We start from the raw sequence: 24,876 nt of genomic DNA on the forward strand, positions 1-24,876 counted from the left end.
CCAGTCTATGGACTGATGACTCAAACAACAACAATATATTCATAGATTAGACTAATATCTTCACCTGAATTACTGCTTTCACAACACACTTTCTTTCTGCTCGTGAATATGACTACATCTGTAGCCTGTACGGTGCTGGGCGGGAGTATCAGCTATTTCCGTGCAGTCAATCCCTCTCGATTGATGACGAGTGAGACAAGGTGAATGAATTTAGTCGTTAGTACTAGATGGCAGTTGTTTGCTCTTGATCGTTCAATGCTCTGTGTGACAGGGGGCTAACTATTTGACTGATCTCTCACAGACTACACTACTCTTTGCAACACAGCACATTTGTGAAGATATGGATAGACAAGACCATGGGTGGTATGAATAAAAATGAGAATATAGTATGTAGACAACTTTTCTGAGAATATACTCCACTTCATAAGAATAAAGTTCTTGAGAATGTATTCATTAGCTGAGTATATACTCATGTTGTGGAGGTGGTGTAGTATATACTCACCTTCCTAAGAGTATGAGAGTAGATTCTCATATGTGGTATGAATAAAACGGAGTACCTTCTCAAACTGATGAGTATATACTCACTTCAGACTATGTTGTTCGTGTGTCTCGCCAAGTTTGTGTGACACACAGTGGTGAAAATTTCCAGCTTCACAATGCTGACTGACTTAGGGTTCTCATTCAATCTCTCATATTTTCTGAAGTGAATTTTCCTCAACAGCAGCCTTTAAATGCAACTCATCCACACATAACAGTTGCCTCCCACGTTCTTATTTATTTATTTATTTATTTATTTATTTATTACTGACTTAGTTAGGGCTCACGGCCCTCTCTTACACTTAACCACTTCAAGGTTGAAATTGACTGTGCAGAATTTCATGAATCATCACTGCACTGTGCATTCATTGATGATATCCTCACTGAGTGTTCAGAAGAGTTGTGTATGCCAGTTATTACAATCCAACATTTCATATTACTCAATCCAATACAATGCAAAACTTCACACACATACTGAACTCGCCAACCAACAAAAGAGGATATTCAAAACCAAAATAATTGAACATATCCCAGTGTTCAGGCTTACATCATAACACAAGGTAATTTGATCTGATACTTCAGTTAAGGAAAAACATGTTATAAAAATGTAAACAGATATCAAAAGCCACTTGTCATAACAAACTTGGAAGTGATTAAATAGCAAGCCATCTCCTCTCTAGCTCCATCAATCATGTTGTTAAAAATTTCTAGCACAACCAAGCCCGAAAGAGCTAAAACTAGTCTAAGATACAACAATGTGGGGAACGTGTTTTGAATCACAGGAGTGACAACTAATGTTTCTATTCTCAGGGTTTTTCCTATCCTCATTCCAGACAAACCCCAGAATGGTAGAACCTTGCACACAGTTCAAAGATAATTTCCATTTTTACACCCAAAATATGCAATTGTAACCACATTCACAGAAAACACCTCACTGATGCAGATATGGCTCGTATTATTGGGGAAATATCCTCACTTACGACACCTATGTACTTTTTGCTGGAAGTCATACGAAGGGAATAATTTTAAACATTTTATTTTTATTTTTTTTAATTTTCTTCCAAATGTAAAAGCTAACAAAAATTCCATAGAAATCCTGTAAGCATAACTTCTGCCCAATACGTGGCACAATGATAGGCATTCATTTCTTCTACCTTCTGTACGTGTAATACAGTAATACTAAGATTAGGATTTATATAAACTACACATATACATTTTGATCAGCCTTATTTGTATCAAAGTATACAATATAAATAGGGAAAATACCAATAACAACTTAAAACTATTACTGAAGCCACAACTACAGAGTTATAAATTGCTAACAATCAATCTTTATTAATTATGATTTGTCACATCTTAACTCCTTGGCAAATCATGTAATAGGTGTATCACATCAGAGATGAAGGTGCAACCAGGGCACAAGCAACAATCAGTCCTCTCATTTAAAGGCACATCAGATGGGAAGAACAGCTTTCATTATGTCACTCTGCTTGTTTTCTTTTTTTGATCTATTTTCCGATGTATGCAACTGAACAAGAAACTATATGATATTAAGACATCATTATTGCTTACAAGATGAAAATGACTTACATAATCCATTTTACATTTCCTTTTTTACTAGACGTTCAGTATTTGAAATATCAAACTATGCTCTTAAAATAAGCAACATCAACAATGTCAATTACATTCCAGTGTAAATTACAAGCATGGTTTGGTGTAATGAGCATGAAACTTCTGAGCACAAGACAATAAGTAAGAACAGAGGTTTCATTGATCAACAAATTCTTTACCATACCTCTATTTCAAAGATAGGGGATAAGGAAACATTGTGATAAAATAATACAGCTTTCTTATCACACTCAGTAAGTTTAAAACTTATAACAATAATAATTTGATAAATAGCAATGCTGAAAATTAATGGTAAAATGTTTTGACTAAAATTTAAATTGATACAGCAATTTAAAACCAAACCTCAAGTGTGTACCCCTTTATCCTTTGGTGGTATACAGTTTAGTCCTACCCTAATACTTAACCTCCTGACAAGAAACTAACAGCAATTTTCTATTACAGTGTTCTGTTAGTACCGTACCACTCTTTCATTACAGAGATATTCTTGCAAAATTGTTCACCTTGTTCACAACTTACAAGATTTTCCAGAAAGAACAAAATGATACACGATCTTGCCCGAGGAAAGGACGTTCATGCCTAAAATCCCGTTTTAAAGACAATAAATTTAAAACTGCATGTCACATATTTTCATGTTACATGTTTTACTTCACCAATGATTTAAAAAAGAAATAACTGTTCAATCCTCTTTCAAGGATTTTTCCAGCATAGCATGTAACTGTGATTCCTATCTAATGACCACAACTTCTTTCCTTGATATTAGGAATTATAATTTCCTTCCATCAATCTTCTGGGACTTATATCTATTCCTATACACTACTGAACAGTCTCTATATGTTCACTCTAACCCCAGATATCCAGTAGCCTTTTTCATTTGTACAGCAATTTCAGCTAATCCTGTAACATTCCTCAACTTCAAACTTTTAATTTTCAGTTCCATCTCCACCAGAGTGTTAAGGCAAGGGAAATAATGATTGAATTTCTAAAATATATACATCAAAATAGCTCAGAAATAGCTCTTACTTTCTAGGAGGTAAGGAAAAAATTAATAGCAATAAATTACACTGATAAAACACCTATGTGTACAGTTCTGACAGAGAGAAAAAAAAAGGAGGGGACAGAGGATTCATACACTGAACAGGATATTTTGTGTGTGCTCTGCTAACTGCAACAGATGAAGTACTAGCACATGTCTTACATGCATGCAAAGAAAAGGGAGTTACCTACATTTTATAACATTAAAAAATGAGAAATATAGAATGTAACAACAGCTATAAGCAAATTTTCCCAAGGTAAGTACAAAACATGAAGTAAATCCAACAAATTTAAGAGAAAAAAGACAAAAATCTTGTTATATAAAGATGTAATGAAATTACAATTATTTATACACAAATCCTAGTCATTTGAATTATAAATACAAAAAAATGAAAAATGTTAAAATATCAGTAGCGCCAAAAATAAGGGTTTTGTTGAAGACGTCGTTGAAAGTTAGTATACCAAGTCTGTAGAGTAGAAAGAGGAACATATGTTTCAGTAGCATTTGGAGTCATTTGTGCCTGAGTCACAGTATAACTAGATATAAAATTCAAGAAGTTTTCTAGCATTTTCTGTCCAAACAAATTCATCGATTCTACAGTCTCATTGACAACCAGAGCTGATTGCTGCTGAACATTTAAAATAGGCTCCATAGAGATTCCAATCTGAGCAACATTTGGTACCTGCTGCTGCCCAAATGTAAATTCATTACTCATTTGTTCATGCCTCTTAAAATTGGAGACTTTGAATACTACAGATGGCTTCTCATTTGAAAGATGTCCCAAAAGCTTAACATTTCCATCAGGGCAACAGAAATAGACTGAAAAAAAAAAAAAAAAGAGAAATATTAGAACAAAGTTTCTCTTCTGAAGTTCACATGCACTGTTACTAATGAAATTCATATATTATTTAAATACAGTAAAACCTTCCTATAACGGACACCTTCGGGACCGAAAAAAATGTCCGTTATGAAGGGGTGTCCGCCCGCGAGAGGTTATGAAACCGGTACCATTAAACATAAGTTGGAACACAATAACCCATGTATTGTATGTGTTAACAATTCTCGCAAATGTACCTTTAATTGTATACTGTATACAGTATTGTGCAATATACTGCACTGTACTCACATGAGAAAGTTGTAGGTGGGCTGCTGCAGCTGCGATGCACTGTATTAAAGAGACAAAAACACTTCGATGGAAACCTCTATTGAGCACACTTTACACTATTACCGTTCACCATGTTAAAATTAAGAAGAACGTATGAGTTTTTGAAACTTCAAATCAGTTTGTAGATGTAGCAATCTCTGGCACAGGACAGTAAAACATTAGCACTTGAAAAAAATCCTTAATGTTCGTTCATTTTCTCCATTTCGGTTTAGCAATGATGTTTTAACTATGTGCAATTAAATCTTGGGTCAAATTTACACCTTTTTCATCGTTTTGTTTATAATAAAATTCTTTCAGTCGCTTAACAAAGCCGAGAGCCTCACTGTACGAGGTTATTGGCAGCACATTCATTTCCGTATTTTCTTCAAAGTCGTCATTAGCATCACCTTCACTCCCGCTTTCGTCAGAATCTTCATTTTTGTCCTTCTTCCCTTGGATTGACTGAAGAATTGTTTTCGCGTCTCCACTCTCACACTCTGTTGGAATATCTGAATCAATTTCGATATAGGTGTTCACTCATACACTGTAAACTGCTACATTAATTAACTGTTGTGTGGTTTCCATGCTATCAGGAAGGGTATCCGATTCTATTTCGGGATGTCCACCACTAGCGGGAAACCCAGCTTTCAGAAAGCAGTTATGAACTTTTGAGGCCGTGACGTTTTTCCATGCATTGGTTATCCATGAAATTGCTTGGAGTACATTCAGACCCTTTGTCAGTGTTTGAAGGGTTACTTCATTCCCGTTAATTTCTGATACTATGTGCTTCATAACTAACTGTCTGTACATAACCTTGAAGTTCTGGATCACTCCTTGGTCAAGCGGCTGAGAAACTGATGTTACATTTGGTGGGAGAAAGACGATCTTCACATTTTGCAACTTAATTGTATCCGGATGCGATGCTGCATTATCGAGGAATAATAACACTTTTCGCTCCTGGCGTATCATTTTTCTGTCCAATTGTCCTAGCCACTCTGTCATTATTTTTCTGGTCATCCATGCTTTCCTATTCGCTTTCCATTCAATGCCAAACTTCGTAACGTCCATATTTTTAAAACACCTTGGTTTTGCAGCTTTACCTATCACAAGGGGCTCCTCCCGTTCTCCACTCATACTTGCACATAACAAGACCGTAAGACGTTCTTTCGCAACTTTTCCACCAGCACAACGATTTCCTTTGAAACACAAAGTTTTGTCGGGTAAAGCCCGGAAAAATAACCCAGTTTCATTGGCATTCAAAATATTTTCCGGTGCATACCCGTCTATGATTGAAGGTATTTTTTCTTGCCAGTTGTCAACAATCTCCATATTAACACTGGATGATTCTCCGCAAATCACTCTGAAGTTGATACCATGTCACTTTCTGAATCTTTCTAGCCAGCCATTCGAGGCTTTGAAATCTCCAATACCTAATTCTATCGCGAATTCTAACGCTTTTGCTTGTATCATTGGTCCTGACACAGGGACATTCTGACTTCTTATTTTAGCGAACCACTCTAGCGTTGCCTTGTCAATGAGAGCTCCACTACCACTTTGAAACAGTTTAATGCGCTGTTCGTTGCCATTTAAATGCCATTCTTTCACTAGTTCCTCTTGCTTTTTCACAATTTCAGCTGCCTATGTCTTTCCAATCTTAAACACTTCGGACAGTTTACGCACACCACACTTCTCACGTTTATGATAGTCTATTATGCCTACCTTTTCTTTTAAAGTTAAAAACTTCCTTGGAGCCATGTTTACACCAACTTACTAACGTAAAATTGAACACATCAAAAGCCCACGAGTCAATGAAAAGTAACCTGACAGTGAAGGTACGAATTACAACGCTGTCGACCATGTCAGATCACACAACTTCCGGAAGAGATAGCGTAGCTTAGAAGTGTTGCCTTCCAAGAATGTGTACAGCCAGAATCAAAAGTTACGGTGTCTGTGATTCTTGGAAGTACCGGCTGTGCAAAAAGTAAGCGAATACATACTGTACAGGACACAAATACAGATTTTTTTGAAAAAGAAAGTGTCCGTTAGGAGAGGTTTAATTGGAATTTCTCGCGGCTATGGTGTGTCCGTGTCCGTAATAAAGGGTGTCCGTATAAGAGGGGTAAATTACTCATACACAACATGGCATTTAATTACGGACCTAGAAAATTGTCCGCCAATGAGGGGTGTCCGCCGGTAAGAGGTGTCCGTTAAGACAGGTTTTACTGTATACAGAGAAAACAGGGCATACATTTGGTTCATTTTTTACTACTTGCTTTACGCAGCACCGACACAGACAGATCTTATGGCGACGACAGGATAGGAAAGGCCTAGGAATGGGAAGGAAGCGCCCGTGACCATAATTAAGGTACAGCCCTAGCATTTGCCTGGTGTGAAAATGGGAAAGCACAGAAAACCATCTTCAGGGCTGCTGGCAGTGGGGTTTGAACCCACTATCTCCCGGATGCAAGCTCATAGCTGCGCGCCCCTGACCGCATGGCCAACTCGCCCAACATTTGGTTTAGATATCATTTAAGATGAGTATCAAAAGAAACACTTCATTTTTCGTACTCCCAGAGACCAGCTCTACATCTGTTAGATATTAGAAAGACTGCAGAAATGCGAATAATAATGTTATTGGTTTTACATCCCACTAACTACATTGTTATGGTTTTTGGAGAAATGACAGATCCAGTTTGTAGAAAGTAAACCAAATACATTATTTTATGAACAGAATCACTTCACCCCACCCAACCTATTTACTTATATTTTTACAATTTGCTTTACACTGCACTGACACAGATAGGTCTTATGGCAACAATGGTATAGGAAAGGGCTAGGAGTGGGAAGGAAGCAGCTGTGGCCTTAATCAAGGTACAGCCCAAGCATTTGCCTGGAGTGAAAATAGGGAAACACGGAAAACCATCTTCAGGACTGCCGAGAGAAGGGGGTTCAAACCCACTATCTCCCGAATGTAAGTTGACAGCTACCTAACCTCTACTTCATAACACATTTGTCATTTGCATACAGCAGAAGACAAAGAGGATTGTTATAAAACACCTCTGTCTACATATTTTAAGTTTCCTAACAGTAGAGATGATTAGAATTAAGTTATGACCACAGTGTTAGTTGTTTTATAAAGAAGGGAAAAAATGAAATGATTCTGAAATTTCTCCTCGTTTCTGGATTTTACAAAAAATAAAGCAAGCTTGTAATTTTACACAACTGTTGATATCATGATCCTAGACAAGGAACTCAAGCTTTACATGGAACACAAACCATAAGGACATGACTTTTCTTTTTAAAATTCTACATGCACTAGAAGGAATCGAACTGCAGCTGCCTTGGTGAGAAGCCACAGATGATGCACTCAGCTATCATGCAATTCTTTCTGTATTTTACCCATTACCTGGACAGGTTTTTTTTGCTACTTGTTTAACGTCGCACTAACACATCTAAAGTTTTTGGCGATGCAAGGGTGGGGGAAAGCGGCACCTGTGGCTTTAATTAGGGCACAGATCTGGTGTGAAAATGGAAAATCACAAAAAACCATCTTCAGGGCTGCTAGCAATGGGATTAGAACTCACGGTCTTCAAAATGCAAGCTCACAGCTGGCGACCCTAATCGCACAGCCAACTAGCTGTAGTAGTAGTACTAGTAGACTACCTTCAACTACAGTCCATGTTAGAAACAATCTAGTGTGAGGGACTTTTACCCCATAATGGAGTTTCTTAAGATGCCAGTAAATTGACCTGACACATGTTTATTACATTTAACTTCTCATACATTTCAATAAACAGTGCCTGAGGCCTTATCACATAGCCATAAAATAAGGAGGAGAAGCACAAGCAAGGGCTACTGGCAAACTAGAGAACTAAATTTCCTTGACGTATGTCAGTCAATACAACGCTCCTGACCAGAGCACATTCCTTTCAATAATTATACAGCCTCAAGTACAGCTCATTGTGGTGTTGATTGTGGCTTCTTGTATACCGGACAACGTATCACATTTTTGTCATTTTTGCTTTTTATGTAATTTTAAATATTTTATTTAGATGACAATCCTTATATTTTAACTATACTTTATTTGGAGTATATAGTGTTAGTAGGTTTTGAATCAAGTCCACAAATTATTTGGTGGAATGATTGGCTGATGATGAAGAGAATAACCGAGATTCTCAAAACATGTACAAAATTTTATTAATATAGATTAAGCAGTTTTCAGTGGTATCAACAAGGTGGATACAGATCATGACCAATGACTTTTCAGTGTTATTTGATAAAGTCAATACAGACCAAAAACAAACCATAATGTTTAAAATAATCCATTTTTAACATGGTGTACATTTATCATGCCTGCTAGATACAAATACTGCTCATTCACAGACAACAGCTCATTAATATCATTAATAATTTTCTTGGCATTATCTGTAGATATAATAAAGTAGGAAGTGCACACAATGTGCATGAGGAATGTGAGCGAGTTCTTGGTGCAGAAATTCACTAGTGCCCCTGAGCAGAGCCTGCAGTTCAGCATGTAATCTCCCACAGTGGGCACGACACCTATTACACGCACAGCCTGTCACGTGACTATGTGGTATACCTGTAAATCGTACCCTCCACGGGTTCATTCACGATTCAGCATTGAGTCAGTGGAATATTCTGGCTTTCTTCTCGTACAACTCCTTTACGGGTTACTAATATGCTGGTGTTGCTGGTAATAATAGTTTCAATCTCAGATACTTTATAAATGTCTCCTTGTAAAGTTCAGAGACAGACAGACAGACAGACAGACAGACAGACAGACAGACAGACAGACAGACAGACAGACAGACAGACAGACAGACAGACAGACAGACAGACAGACAGACAGACAGACAGACAGACAGACAGACAGACAGTATTCTTTTCAAGTATGTACATTGTAACCTTCATTTTTTCTAATTTTTCAAGACTCTTCTTTTTTTAGGTACACCCATACTCCTAAATTGTCCAGGGCTACCATTTCTAATTTCAGCTTAAATAACTACAAGGCTGTTTTGAGAGGAAGTTTGTTTATTAGCTTCATATGGTTTATTGCTATTCTCGCTGAATTCAGCCTCTTGTTTATGTGGAGCATGAAGGCATTTCCTGATGTCTGAAAGGTGACTCCCAAATATTTGATGCTATCCACCGACTTAAGGTGATTCTGACTATAGTGGAGTTGCCCACTGTCCGGTAGTGACACAGTGTGATGTAAAGAAAAGAGAGGGGAGAGAACAGTATTGCCAACTTGTGTCAATTTGAAACTGTAGATAAAAACCTTTAAAACACTATTATGAATTATTACATTATGTTGTATGATTGTAATATTAAATAACTAAAACAAGCACACTTCATCGATTTGATGTTATTGTTTTAATTAAGTTATTTTGCTGCGAAAGTTACTAGGGGCAGAATAATAGTCACGGTTAGCAATGCCACATGTAACATTTAACGGCAGGCACCAATCATTATTCATGTCGCAATGGGTGCCATCAACTGCTGGCACAGTAATGCAACCTGTTTGAAGAGAAACTTGTGGCCTCAGCTGCTGTATAACCTGCATGAAGCACATGGTGTGTGTAAGCCTCTTTTTTTTTTTTTTTTTTGTTATTGTGACATGGGCAGTGGCTCATCGGAAACGATTACAGAAAAGACAAAACAAAACAAAAACAGTTGTTATAAGGGCCAAAGCCGTGAATCTATATAACTTATATGTGAATGTTTAGAGAAAGAACGTGATAACAGTGAGCCATTTCTTTCTGTTACAAAACCCCCTCGTGTGTGCTTCTACAATTGTAGGGGGCTAACCTTGGTTACCCTCTTCAATTGAAGATCCTCTTCGCGGTGAGGGGGACTAGTAGCTCCTTTCTTGCGATGCCGAATGGAGCCCTATTGGGTAACCGTTCGGCATACAAGGAGGAGGAAGCTAAAGCACCGCCCAACCCTAAGGTGTAACGCGACCCGTGCCGATGGGGTGCATGGCACATGGGAGATGTGTCTTGAACGGAGCCTTCGAGATACTTGGCGCCCTCTCGAAGTAAGTAGCCTTACCCAGGTATGCGGGGCTCTGCCTGGGCGGACATATATTTCCCTAGCTACTCGTGGGACCTACATGAGTTCCGTAGCCACCCATAATCCGGAGAGCTCTTCTGGGGCCTCCGAGAGAAATACCAGCACAACAACAACCGAATGGGACTCTTCGGAGATACCCTCGGACAGTTCGACTTCAACAGTCAGAGGGCTCACTCAAGAGGTGGGCAATCTGCAGGTTCAGAAGAAGAAGAAGAAACAGCGCTCTGGCGCTGAAAAGAGGAGATACAAGAAGGCCTTAAAGGCCCAGGAGCAGGCCAAAGAAGGCCTAACTCCTGGGGCTGAGGGGACTTCTACTACCACAACAGCGACAACAGTGGAGGGATCCAATGGGCACAAGAGGCGGGGCCCTGAAAAGGGCTCTGCTTCTAGGGCACAGAGGACCCCATCCACCAAGATGCCAGCGGGGAAACGACTTCTGTCGGGGGCAACCCCAGAAGAAGATCGGCAGACCCGCAAGAGACCCAAAATGGAGTACGCCAGGATAGCTAAAGCTGGGATCAGGATGGCCATAGTACCTGTGGGATATCCTGACCAGCAGCTATCCGAGAAACAGGTGGAAGCTGTGGAAGAGGCTATCACCAATCTGATAGACGAGCTTCCGGAGCAGGGGCCCATTAAGCCTCAGTTCCTGGACTGCTATCTGTCAAGGGGTGCGGCCGTCATCATAGCGGAGAACAATGAAACTGTAGCATGGCTTTCTAGCCTTGTTACAGGTATACAACCGTGTGAAGGAGCCAGGCTCACAATTGTGGGCATGGACAAACTCCTTTCCTACAAGAGAGTCATGGTCTGGATACCAGGACAACCAAAGAACAATCACGTCCTTTTGGGAAGAATGGCACGCCAGAACCATGGCTTAAATCCCGCCAGCTGGAGGGTCTACGACCGCAAGGAGGAGAAGAGAGGCGTCCGCCTTGTGGTCAGCATGGACTCCAGGGATGTGGAGAAAGTGGTGGGGAAGAAGATCTTCTGCGGGGTGCATGTGGCTACCTTCACATTAGTGGAGGGCAAGCGTGACAAGCAGAGGACCAACCCCACCACAGATAAAACCGAGACCAGGAGGGGCGAAGAGCTGGAGCCCGGACAGGAACCGGGGCCAGCCAAGCCCCAGGATCCATCGCGGGAGACGGAGCTGCAAGTTCCGGAGACCGCATAAGGTAAAGTATTCTATGAAAGTAAAGAATGATTACTTTCATACAAGCAAATATACAACATTGTATAGCGGCCTCTAGGGTACTTAATAGAAGTATCCAGAAAGGCGGGTTTTCGGTCGCCCTGATACAAGAACCCTGGCTTAGACAGGGACATATCATGGGACTAAAATGTGCAGGTTTCACTCTATTCAGTGGAATAGCAGAGGAGAAGCCTAGAGCATGTATACTAGTTAAGGATCATAACGCTTGGGCTATACCGGGTTTCATTACTAGAGACCTAGTAGCAGTCCTAATGAGATATGAAGAGGGCGGACAGCCAAGAGACTTGGTTGTCTGTTCTGCATATTTCCCAGGAGACTCTGAATCTCCACCCCCGCCAGAGGAGTTCAAGAGACTGGTGATATACTGTAGGAAACAAGGATTAAACCTCGTAGTAGGATGTGATGCCAATGCTCATCATAGCATTTGGGGAAGTAAAAATACAAACCGAAGGGGAGAGCACCTCATAGAATTTCTATGTACAACTGATCTTGAGATCATGAATATTGGTGATACCCCTACCTTCATTAATAATAGGGTTCCATGGGAATCATGCAGGAATTTAAAGACTGGACGGTCTCTTTGGAGCCTTCCTTGTCAGATCATAGACACATTGTGTTTTATATAGAGGGCTCCATCGAGATCCCGTCTTACAGAAACCCTAGACGAACCGATTGGATATCTTTTAGGGAGGACGTGAGGAGGGGACTGGAGGGAGGACCCTCAAATATAATTAAAAACAAAGAGGAGCTGGAGCTCAGTGTGAGTTTTCTCACACGGACACTGGTTACCTCTTATGAATTAAACTGCCCTATTGTTAAGGCAAAAAGAGTAACAGGAAGCTTCAAGTGGAATAGTTATCTTGAACACCTGAGGAGAAATACACGAAGGCTCTGGAATAAATACAGGGAACTTCAGGATCAAGAAAGCCTAGATTCTTACAAAGAATCACAAAGAAGGTACAAGTCAGAAGTCAAAAAGGCTTCTAGGAAATCTTGGAGACAATTTTGTGACTCCATTGAAAGTCAACATGAAGCGGCAAGGCTTCATAAAATTTTAACCTTGGATAGAAGGGCAAGGCTGGGCTCACTGGAGACTCCTTCTGGTGGATACACATCCACACAGGGGGAGACCCTGAGATTATTGCTTGATGCCCACTTTCCAGGTTCGGTAATCACGAATAGTGAGGTAGAATCGAGCGGATCCTTCAGACCCGATAAAAGTGGCTGGAGGGAAGCCGCAGAGATTGTTACCCCAAGAAGGGTTAAGTGGGCATTAGAATCTTTTGCCCCTTACAAAAGCCCAGGTGTGGATGGGATCTTCCCGGCGCTTCTTCAGGAGGCGGGGGGGGGGGTCCTTATAGGTCAGAATCTTTAGAGCCTGTCTCACTATGGGGTACGTGTACTCCTTGTGGCGTCAGGCGAAGGTGGTATTTATACCTAAACCCGGAAGGTCTTCATATACTAGACCTAAGGATTATAGACCCATTAGTCTAACGTCTTTTCTACTTAAGACCTTGGAAAGACTGGTGGATAGACATATCAGGGAGAAAGTATTAAGAGACTTTCCCTTGCATTCTCATCAACATGCATATCAACCAGGGAAGTCGGTTGAGACGGCACTACACCAGCTGGTTTCTAGGCTGGAGAGTGCTTTGGATCAGCAACAACTTGCTATGGTTGTATTCCTAGATATAGAAGGGGCCTTTAACTATACATCTTTGTGCTCCATAGAACGTAGTCTAGAGAGAAGAGGAGTGAGCAGTATGCTCATAAAATGGATTATGGCCTCACTGCAGGGCCGTCAAGTTCTGTTTACTCTCAACGCTGTACAGTAATGTTGAGAGCTAATATAGACAGGGGGTGTCCACAGGGAGGAGTATTATCACCAACATTATGGTGTCTGGTAGTGGACGAACTACTTACCAGGTTAAATGTTGGAGTAATATACGCCCAAGGCTATGCAGACGACATAAGCCTGATGGCGGTAGGAAATTTCCCCAGTACGGTTTCCGAACTCGTACAGAGCTCTCTATGTAGGGTGGAAAGATGGTGTCACGAGACAGACTTGTCGGTTAATCCCGATAAGACGGAGCTTGTGGTATTTACCAGGAGGAGGAGGCTAGACGGACTGTCAGAGCCTTTCCTATTCGGAAAAAAATTAGTTAAGACAACCTCGGTTAAGTACCTAGGGGTAATCCTTGAGGCAAGACTGAGTTGGAAGAAACATATAGATCATAAGGTGGATAAGGCTCGCAAGATTATGTGTGCCTGTCGTAGGGCCGTCGGGAAGACTTGGGGCCTAAGACCTAGGGTGGTCCAGTGGCTCTATATCTCCATTGTACGGCCCACGATCACCTATGCATCTATAGTCTGGTGGCCAGGCTCAGAGAGTAAAACTGTGAGCACCAAGTTAAACAGTGTCCAAAGACTTGCGTGTCTAGGAATAACAGGGGCACTGGATACTACACCATTATGTGCAATGGAGGCCATCCTAGGTTTTCCCCCCTTACATTTATATGTTAAGGTAATAGCGGGAATGAGTGCCTATCGCCTTTGGTCACTCGGAGGATGGTCCTTCAAAAACCCGAATAGAGGTCATGCCTCTGTTCTTACAAGGCTTCACCAGACTTGCCCTATGACAATGATGATCGAGGATCTGATGAAGCCTAGCTTTAATTTGAATTATAAATTCACAGTGGTGATACCCACAAGGGAGGAGTGGGCCGCGGACGCTGGGGCCCGTCTTAAGTCTGGGGGCTGTACATGGTACACAGATGGCTCGCGGACGGAGGCGGGCACGGGCACCGGGGTCTGGGGGCCTAAGACAAGGCTCTCCCTTCCTATGGGTAAATATGCTACTGTTTTCCAGGCTGAAGTATATGCAATACTAGCCTGTGCTTTAAATATATGGAATATGCCTGGACACAGAAGACACATCACTATATGTAGTGATAGCCAGGCAGCGCTAAAAGCACTATGTGCAGTTAAAACAACATCAAAACTGGTATGGGAATGCCAAAGGATGTTAGATCAGCTGTGTGAGCTTAGCTCAGTTACCTTATTATGGGTTCCTGGGCACACAGGAATCAGTGGAAATGAAGAAGCTGACAAACTAGCGAAACAGGGCTCAATGGGTTCCTTCACAGGACCAGAGCCCTTCCTGGGAGTGTCAATCCGAAGTGTGAGACTGGCAATATCCCAATGGATAAACCAGTCTCACCTAGATATTTGGAAGAGGTTAACCATAGCAAGACAGGCACGTGAACTTATCAAAGGGCCTAGTCAAAGCTATAAAAAGGTCCTAATGAAATTGAATAGGACCAGAATGAGAATGGTAGTTGGACTGTTAACAGGCCACAATACCTTACAGAGACACCTACACATCATGAAAATCACCCAGGATCCGATGTGTAGAAGATGCGGTAAGGAGGAGGAGACCTCCGCGCATGTGTTATGTCAGTGCGAGGCTTTTGCAAGCACTAGACATCGATACCTGGGCTCACACTTTGTGAGCCTGGAGGACATCAGGAATGCCAAAATCCGGACACTGGTATCCTTTATAGGAGCACTAGTGCTGGACTAGGCAAACCCGTTCAAGGGGCACAAAGGGTCTTCATAGACCTACGTGTGGAGCTCTGCGAAAACAGGGCTCACCCATTTCTTATCTATCTATCTATATCTATCTATCTGTTACAAAAGAGGTACATCGAGTTTGTGACATTTTATTAATAGGTAAGAAAAGTGTGACAAATGAAAAGTGTCCAGTGGATCTTAATACACCTTCTGAAGTGCTATGTACACCTGAAAAACTTAGACCAAGACATCACTAGATGAATTTCAGTAGGATGCAATAAGGCGACATATTATTATTAACTCTTTGCCGTCCCTAATGCTCCAGAGTGCTTGAGCATTATCAACCGCCTGCCGTGCTGAATGCTCCAAAGCACTCGTCACTCATGTTCATTAGAAGTGTGTTGAGAGAAATATTGAAGGGTCTTGTGAAACCACACTGTATTCCCTTGACTCGGCAATCTGTCAGGACCTTGTTGACAGCATTCCCTGGGTGTATTTCCCAAGCAGACCTACCTTATAAACCTCGCCTTTCAATTGGAGATTATTCTTGTTCGAGTTTACACCATGTTGTCTAATCGCGGAGTTGTGTCAAAAGGTATGAAAAAATGCAAAATTGAAGACATGTTAGAAGTTAGTGGAGATAGTGAGCTTTCTAGCTGTGGTTCAGAATTGTAATCTGATGAATGTAGGACCACGAGTTCATTAACTAATTTTTGCTGGTTTTTTGTTGTTGTTGTTGTTAAGCTGTTAAGTATCATATATTTCACTGTTTGCAGCAGGCATTTTAAGGACTCAGTCTATAGTCTCAGCACAGCAATTCCAACAAATTCCAAATGTCATTCCATCTGTATTTCAAGATTTTCCCACACACACACACACACACACACAAACACATTCACTACAAGAAGGCCAAATAGGCCAAATAGGAGGAAAATGAACTTCATGGGAAACCACATGTAGGAAACAATGGGCACTAATAATGATGCAGAAACATATTTATTACCACTTAAAAAGAAAGAATGCATCAACTCAAAAATGAAAAAAAATCAACATGGACTTGACAATAAATTAAATCAAATTACAGAACGAGCTGAACAACGAGATTTGAAGCAAATTTCTTGATGGAGCAGATTCAAGATTTTTGTAAACAAAAGTGTAACTTCAGAGTATACGGTCCAACAGGTCATCCACAGGCTACAGGATTCTTAGAGCTCTGAACATTTTGCACGTACTATACTAAAAACTTTGAAAACTTACAATGACAATTCCAAACGAGAGACATGAATTATTTCTGTGGTACAAGCTCATCTGATTGCAGAAAATCAATCCTTATGGCACAATAATGAAAACATTGGTTCTCTCATCACAGATGAGATGGCAATAAAATCAAAGTGTCTATGACAGGAATTTAGATATGCTACTTGAAATGACTAGTAGAGAGAGAGACCATAGATGTTGAAGAAAAGCTTGCTAATAAATTGTTCTGCATTCTGTTTGATGGTCTTTCCACATATTACAGGATTTCTGTATGGGCACATTTCAGTTTATAAACTCCTGAACTTAGAAATTTGTTGGAAGTGTTATTTGGGTTAGTATTAAAAAATAGGTTGGAATTTGTTTGTTTGGTTTTAAAAGCTATGTTGATATGTTTCTTGAGTATATTTGAGACATGGTATATCTTATCATTGTTAAAAGTAAATGAGGTGTAGATCTTTTTCTTAATGGGTTGACCGAGATTGGATGGGGATTTGTTCTTAATTTTATTAATAATCTTATTAACCCATTTCGCTCTAGGCCTGAATATTACTAACAAACATTCTGAACTGGGCATTTCTAAGCATTTGAAAAAGATTATATCTCTGTACCTGTAGGAGATATTTGCATGATTCTTTTTTCTTTGTGCTTGTTTGAGCATCTAGTTAAAAACGTTGTTTGTTTCACATCAGCTAAGACTTGAGATTTTAAGGGACACTGGGACTGAAATTTTGGCGAAATATATGTAAAATATTAATTTTCGGCTTTTTCCATATTAATACACCCCTATCCCCCGCGGATCAGATAGCAGTGTTTTCATCCAAATTCCTCCATTTTCAAAGCTCTAGCGTGGCTTTTAAATGCCTGGCGTGCAGTCCTTTAAACGCCCACTTTCGTTCGACTCACGATCAGCACACATTAGTGGTGTATTCAAGCAGATTTCACGATTTCATTTCATAAGAATAATTCAAAAAGGCCTCCTACATCTGTCGGTCTGCATTTTGCTGCTTTCTAGTGGAGAAAGTAGGCACTTTTACTATGTAAACTATATAAGAACTACAAAAGTTTGAAAAATCTGAATGAAAATTACAGGTGGTGGTGTGGCCTTGCATAATATATTGAGTAAATTTTTATGCCTATTTTCAAAGACAGTGATTACTTATTAAAGAAATATTTATTAGTTTCAACATTATTTATGACTATTTCCGTACATACCATGTGCAAATCCTGTTTGTTTACAAACAAGTTGTTTTCCAGTTTGATTGTGTTGAGGTATGCGAGTATTTTCTACTATTGTTTGGTGTTGTTCTGTGGTGAAATGCATACAATAAGTTCTCGGTGGCGTAAGCCAAAATCCAAAAGTAGGAGAAAACAAGAAATTTCTTTGAGATTCTCAGCTGGCAATACAGGTTATGAGCATTGTCCATTATTTTAAAAAATTGCTTTTTTCTCTGTTTCACTTTTTCAGGCATTCAAAATGTTACACGCATCATAAATCTTATGATATTGCTTTCAAAATTTGCATGTATTATCTTCATTGCATTGACTATAAACCTGCGGATCGATTTTTGGATTGCACTTTTGGTCTGGCTGCAAAAAAATTTCAAACTTAAAAAATTGAAGATTTTTTGTAGATTAAAAACTTGGATATGAAGAAAATTTATTTCTTCATACTCATTAATCCAATTCAAAAAAGAATCCGTAGGATTCTTCCAATTGTATTAATGCAATAGAATATTACCTAAAAGTTACACTATCTTGATTGGTTTAATGCGGCAGACCTTTATAAATATTGAATAATTTGCACATGAAAGTGTATAAAATAATTAATATCTCAAGAACTAATCAACTTGCACTGCTCAAATTTACCACAGTGGTTTATGTTATGACTATTCATAAGCATACAAAATTTCGAATCTGTACCTCAGTTTATATAGAATTTGGAAATTTCAGTCCCAGTGTCCCTTAAAATTGTTTACATATTATACCATATTTTGCTAAGGAATAAAAAGTCTGACGGATTATTAAGGGAAGTGCAGTTTTCTGACTGATATATTTTCCCTAGATTGACATTGTAAAATGTGCATTGCAATTACAAAACAACAACAATAATGAAAATGATATAAAATAATAACTGTTCAATAATAATAACAGTAATAAGAACAACAAAAATGGGAGCTCTTATGAAATTTTATTTACATATTTTTATGTGACGATACTGGCTCGAAAGGTGATGTTAGCGAAGATCATATTGAAGGCATGTAATTGTAATGTTATTCACAAATGGAAATATTGACATCCAAATAGGAATTCGAAACATCTTGCATTTCATTATGATTGGAATTCATTTTACAGTTTACTGTATGTTCCTGCGCATTTCATAACTGCGCGAATATGTAAGAATATCTACATATTAGGAAAGTTTTCTGTTTTCTAGATGTGAGGGATTACGATTACATAAAATATCAAAAATATAACTTCTATTAAGCACTTGCTTGCTGCAAAATGCCATGTTTTAGAGCACATTGAGTGACAACACCTACTAATGCACCCTTGTCAATTATATCGTAAATTCTCCGACTTAGATAATACTGCCATATGTTGAAATACTCTCGTAACTAACACATGAAGAAACACGATGTAGTCGGCAGAATGTATGAATAGCTCATTCTCAATTTTTAGCGAATTGTCAAACCTTACAATGGGTTATGCTCGCAGAGCGGCGTGAACGTAACTTTGGCCGCTGCGAGCTATGCAGTTAGACCGGAAAGTGTTAATGAATGATTTGTTGTATCCATTATCTTGCGCTATTGTATAGATGATTTTCAATTCTTTCTTATATTTCTGTTTAGATAGCAGAATATTAATAGCTCTATGGACCAGACTGTAAAATGCTACCTTCTTTAGGGCTCCTGGGTGGGCTGAGTTGTATTTTATGCCATTACTTGTTTGGGTGGGTTTTCAATAAATGTCATAAATAAGAGACCTGTTATACCTTGTGACCTTCAAATCTAAGTGATAGATAGATGTTGTTATTAAATGTAAAGTAAGGTCTTAAACTCATTAATTTCCTGTTTACTAAGTTGACTATGTTTGTTTAATTTGTTTTGCATTATGATTAAGGTTTCTTTTATATGGATATTAGCATGCAAGTTTGTCATATCAAAAGAATGCACGGTATGTGAGGGTGATAGTACTAAATCTTTGTTCTTATTACAGAAATGTACTGAATTCTTAATTATTGAATGGTTATTAAATTTGTAATTTATGGTTAAAAAGAGTGGGTAAATGAATAATATTAATGTTATTTGCTTTACGTCCCACTAACTACTTTTTTGCGGTTTTCGGAGACACTGAGGTGCCGGAATTTAGACCCCCAAAGAGTCTTTTACGTGCCAGCAAATTTACCAACACAAGGCTGATGTATTTGAGCACCTTCAAATACCACCGAACTGAGCCAGGATCGAACCTGCCAAGATAGGACCAGAAAGCCAGCACCTCAACCGCCTGAGCCACTTGACCCGGCAGTGGGTAAATTGAGACACCTTATATGTTGGGCTGTTTCTAAAGTTTATGATTGGTCTGATAGGGATGTCTTATTTACGAATCTTTGATGCAATTCTAGCCGTAGGTAATTTAGGGTTTATTATAATCCGGTGGGAGCGTTCCTGATCAGTAAGTATGAACTATAAATTCTTAAAAGAATTTTGAGGTTCTTTTGGATCGGGTCCTTTTTTGTCGGAATGATCCATTGTCCTTGAAGAAGTTTTCAGTTTGGTAATCATCTTTATCCATTATAATAGTAACATTGCCCTTATCGGCTTTCGTGATGATCAAGTTGTTGTCAAAAATCTTCTGTTTTAGAGATTTTATTTCAGTATACTGTGTTCGACTATTATTCGGATGTACAGTATAGTGTCTAAGTACATTCCTTCTTTTTAGATATCAACAGGTAAAAGAGAAATTGCTTGGTTTGTTTTTGTTAAGTCACTGATCGTGTCTGTACAGTCGGTCAGTGGCCAATTATGTTAAGACCTTTTTAATACCGGATTCTTCATTTTCATTACATTACGGACCACCCTGGACAGGCTTTAGAAGTTTGTTTCCAGCCATGTCCAGAAATGTCCTCTCCGAATGCCTCCCGCTCCGATCGGGGGCTCTGTAGCCGAACCAAGCAGCCCAGGCAATACCCACCTGGTCATAGCAAACATTGCTCAGGGCCTGATGTTGAATGATGTCCAATATGGGCTGACTGAGGCAATGAGCAAGAGGGCTCCCTTCCTTCTATCAGCTTATAAATATCATATTTTGTCCCATATTGGCTCAACACAACTAAGGTTATGTTACAAGGAGGTTCCCACCTTCCAATACTTGTACAATTTCTTATAGCTAGTTTATTGTATACTTGACATAATCCAGCTTAATCTCTAAGTGTGATAATAAATAGAACATGTTTCATTCCAATTATGGAACATCTTCAGCTAAAAGATTGAACAAAAATTGACAGGACAATTAAAATATATGTGGTGATTATGATGATGAGCTAAAATGTTCATTCATGTTGGGTTAAAATTTCCAACAAGTCAATGTCCAAGTTAATGAATAAAATCGGCGTAAGGGGTCTTCTTTTTAGGCCAGAGAAGTATATACTTGTTGAGTCTTGAAGATAAACTTAAGAATATAAACATAATTTTACGACAACCGAAAAAGACTTGACCATTCTGCGAACGTTAAACAAAGGTAAATTAATGAATATTTTAGAAACTATTTAAATTGAGATTGATCAGAAACGAAAGCCTAGCTAGAATATTAACGAAATAACAGAGAATATCAATATATTGTTAGAAGAGGCTACCAAATTGGATTTATCTAGAAAAGCCATCAAAACCCAACATGTCTTCTTTCAGTTAGCTCCACCCAACACAGCATTCCCCTTACTTCTCATTCCGCTTCCCTTCGCCTACCACAAGGCGTGCGCGCACGCGCACGCACAGAGAGAGAGAGAGAAAGAACTTAATCAGTTGACGACACGATGTAAGGGAGGACGCTAAACACAACACGACCGATTGTGAGGTAAACTCTTTCATATATCCTTGTACACCTCACCAACATACATGCTTACAAGGTTTTCTCCTTTAACCCGATGAGTGCTACGCCCACCTATAGACGGGCTGATGCGGCTGGTCCACCAGTGCTACGGCAGTCTATAGATGGTGCGTGAGAATTTAAATTTTTTTTGAGTTTCCCGGTTCTCTTTCAAGTGCGAATTTGATCTCTGACATGTTCTGCCATCTGTTGGGCATTTCGTAGAACTAATTGATCAGAGATTATAGCTTCGGGAAGCAACTTACAGAGCTTTTTGTAGACGTCTGTGGAGCTCATCTGTGATGTAAACAAACATGGTGGATCAACAATCTATTTGCTCTTGCAGCGATTTTATTTCCGATCACATAATCTTTCAGTTATTAACCACAGCGGAAAGTGATTATGGAGATGATCATTTTAAGGAATTGTTAAGCGATTTTGAAACTGAGAGTGATAGAGAGTGTGCCAAAAATATTGTATGTAAGAGAGAAACAGAGCGTCCTTATAAACGAAAGAAGAAAAACACGGTGAGTACAAAAGCTATTTTATCACTATTTTTGTGGCGGACGGATTACTTTTCTTCGCCAGAGTTTCAAGTAACTGCGACAGGCTCTGAGGGCCAAGCAGTGTTTGATGACGACCCAAAAATCATTGATTTTTAGAAACCTTTTTTACCAGTGGAGTTGGTGCAGATAGTTGAACAAATCGGCATCACGAAAAACCAGTAGAAAACATTCAACTATTACCTTATTCCAGGTTTGGAAAAGTATTTTAAAATATCAACTTATATACTTCTAAGAAGTTACATGTATTAGCTGCCTACAGAGTTTAGGAAATATTAATTTTTTTTTTGCTAGGGGCTTTACGTCGCACCGGCACAGATAGGTCTTATGGTGACGATGGGATAGGAAAGGCCTAGGAGTTGGAAGGAAGTGGCCGTGGCCTTAATTAAGGTACAGCCTCAGCATTTGCCTGGTGTAAAAATGGGAAACCATGGAAAACCATCTTCAGGGCTGCCGATAGTGGGATTCAAACCTACTATCTCCCGGATGCAAGCTCACAGCAGCGCGCCTCTACGCGCACGGCCAACTCGCCCGGTAATAATATTATTTTGGGCTCTTTACTTTGTATAAAGATAATGCCCACAGAGGCACATAAGTTAAGTGTAATTTTTTCTCTCAAAATAATATTGAACATAAGTGTAGGATTTTCCATTTGCATCTAAGAGTTATAATCAACCAACATTTTTAAAACATTTTAAGCTAATCACCCCACTGATAAGTTAAGAATTGAGGCTTCTACAAAGGTTTTTACTTACGAATGAAAAAACTCAGCATGAGGTACCAAACAGTCAACTGGTAACTCAGCACTTAAAAGGTTAAAATACCTCCCTTCTTACTTAATTTCTTCATGTTTCAGACTTATCACAACATTCTAACTTCAGATTCAACTTCAACTTCAGTTGTTCTCAAGAGTTCCCCCGACAATCATGTGTCAGAAAATCTTTTATATTCTTAAGTTTATCTTCAAGACTCAACAAGTATAACTTCTCCAGCCTAAAAAGAAGACCCCTTGTGCCGATTTTATTCATTAACTTGGACATTGACTTGTTGGAAATTTTAACCCAACATGATTGAACATTTTAGCTCATCATCATGATCACCATATATAATTGTCCTGTCAATTTTTATTAAATCTTTTAGCTGAAGATGTTCCATAATTGGAATAAAAGATGTTCTATTTATTGACACACTTAGAGATTAAGCTGGATTATGTCAAGTAAACAATAAAATAGCTATAAGAAATTGTACAAGTATTGGAAGGTGGGAATCTCCTTGAAACATAACCTTAGTTACTTCTTAATATCATCCATAACAGCATGTATATAGAGCATATACAGGGTATGACAACAATAAAAAAAGAGATACAAATAAATTGATGGAGTAATATGCTCTGGCATTCAGCTGTGCGGGGACCTGTGTTGCCAGGAAGATAATATTGCTGGGTACATGGCACTCCCACCCGATAGGTTTTGGATACCGTCTGGACTTTCGAGCATAGTCGCTAACGTAAGAGGCCCTTCCCCAAGCAGCACGCACAAATTTTGATCAGTCTACAACTAATCCTCAAAAGGGGACCGACTGCTACATGACCCTTTCAGTCGCCTTCTATGAAAGGCAGGGCTTACCTGTGGATGTATTCAGACTCTCCACAGTCGATACAATTCATGGTTCTTTAAGCTACAATCCATTTCCGGGACTTGGTTGCCCCTTTTAGTTGCCTGTTATGACAGGGGATGCCGTGTGTGTATTCTTCGCCTGTGTTCGCACCATTACAAGATATTAGAATCATTCCGTATTGATGGTTTTCACTTTACAAAGAAAAAAATCAAAAGTATTCTCCTAATTCAATACATCACACAGTTCCATCATTAGATGAACTAATAAAATTCAAACATATTTTGACTTGTTTGAGCCATCTTCAGGGGGGGGGTAACAGTAAATTTACATAATACAAAATAAAAATGTACAAAAAAAATGAAGGAACAAACGAAAGAGACATGACAGAAATAAAAACGGAACACTATACAACATTTACATCATTAGATGAAGCAATAAACAACTCGCTGCAACAAAATTCAGTGAAAAAAGGTTAATACAAAACATAATTGAATCTAAAATGTGTGATAAACCTAAGAAGAAAAGAAATGAAAAACAAATGATACAGATGGAAACGAACAACAAGTGCACATAGCAAGGTTGCGGACCTCTTAGTCTAAAAAATTTTCAGTTTTATAACAATTCAAAACAGAATGAAATCACTGTGTCGAAAATTCAGACTTACAGTCTGCCTTTGTAGAAAAACTATCACTACAAATGGCTGGGAGGGGAGCTAAAAAGTTTGAGAAGTCAAGCCTGAGAGGAGACGACTTGCAGGCGAAATGCATGTGACAAGTGATGGAAAAATGCCAATGACATTTCAAACTTTAGAACAGCAACATTCTCAATTTCTTCTCAATCTAGCGATCCTGTTCTCAATTATTGTTTCACAATGATGGCTGGTTTGTTTGCCTTAGTTTAAAAAGGTCGGGAGGGCCACAAAAAAGATTGAGAAGCTGTGTTAGAGAAGATGACAGGTGCTTGGTAAACTATAAGTGACCATAGTGGAAACCGTCAATGGTTCCAATCTGTAATGGAAGAAATGAAGTTGTGTGAGAAACTTGGGCTGATAAGTAAAAAGTGTAAAACAGGTGTGAAGAAAGCTTTAAACTTACGGTGTTTAAAAGGGGGTTGTCCTCTCAAAACGGCCTGG

The 24,876-nt window shown here is 39.1% G+C and overlaps 1 protein-coding gene across 4 annotated transcripts in view; it reads right to left on the reverse strand.

The window, feature by feature from the left end:
- Positions 1–1,557: 1,557 nt before the first annotated feature.
- Positions 1,558–24,876, reverse strand: part of LOC136863197 (protein OPI10 homolog) — a 116,546-nt gene continuing 93,227 nt past the window's right edge. For all 4 annotated transcript variants that reach the window (XM_067139560.2, XM_067139561.2, XM_067139559.2 and 1 more), the window contains exon 4: positions 1,558–4,018. In XM_067139560.2, coding sequence (XP_066995661.1) covers positions 3,606–4,018 — 413 coding nt within the window. In that variant the 3' untranslated portion in view covers positions 1,558–3,605. The remainder of the gene's footprint in view (positions 4,019–24,876) is intronic.

Source organism: Anabrus simplex, chromosome 2 (assembly GCF_040414725.1).
Source record: "Anabrus simplex isolate iqAnaSimp1 chromosome 2, ASM4041472v1, whole genome shotgun sequence".
Classification (NCBI taxonomy): Eukaryota; Metazoa; Arthropoda; class Insecta; order Orthoptera; family Tettigoniidae; genus Anabrus; species Anabrus simplex.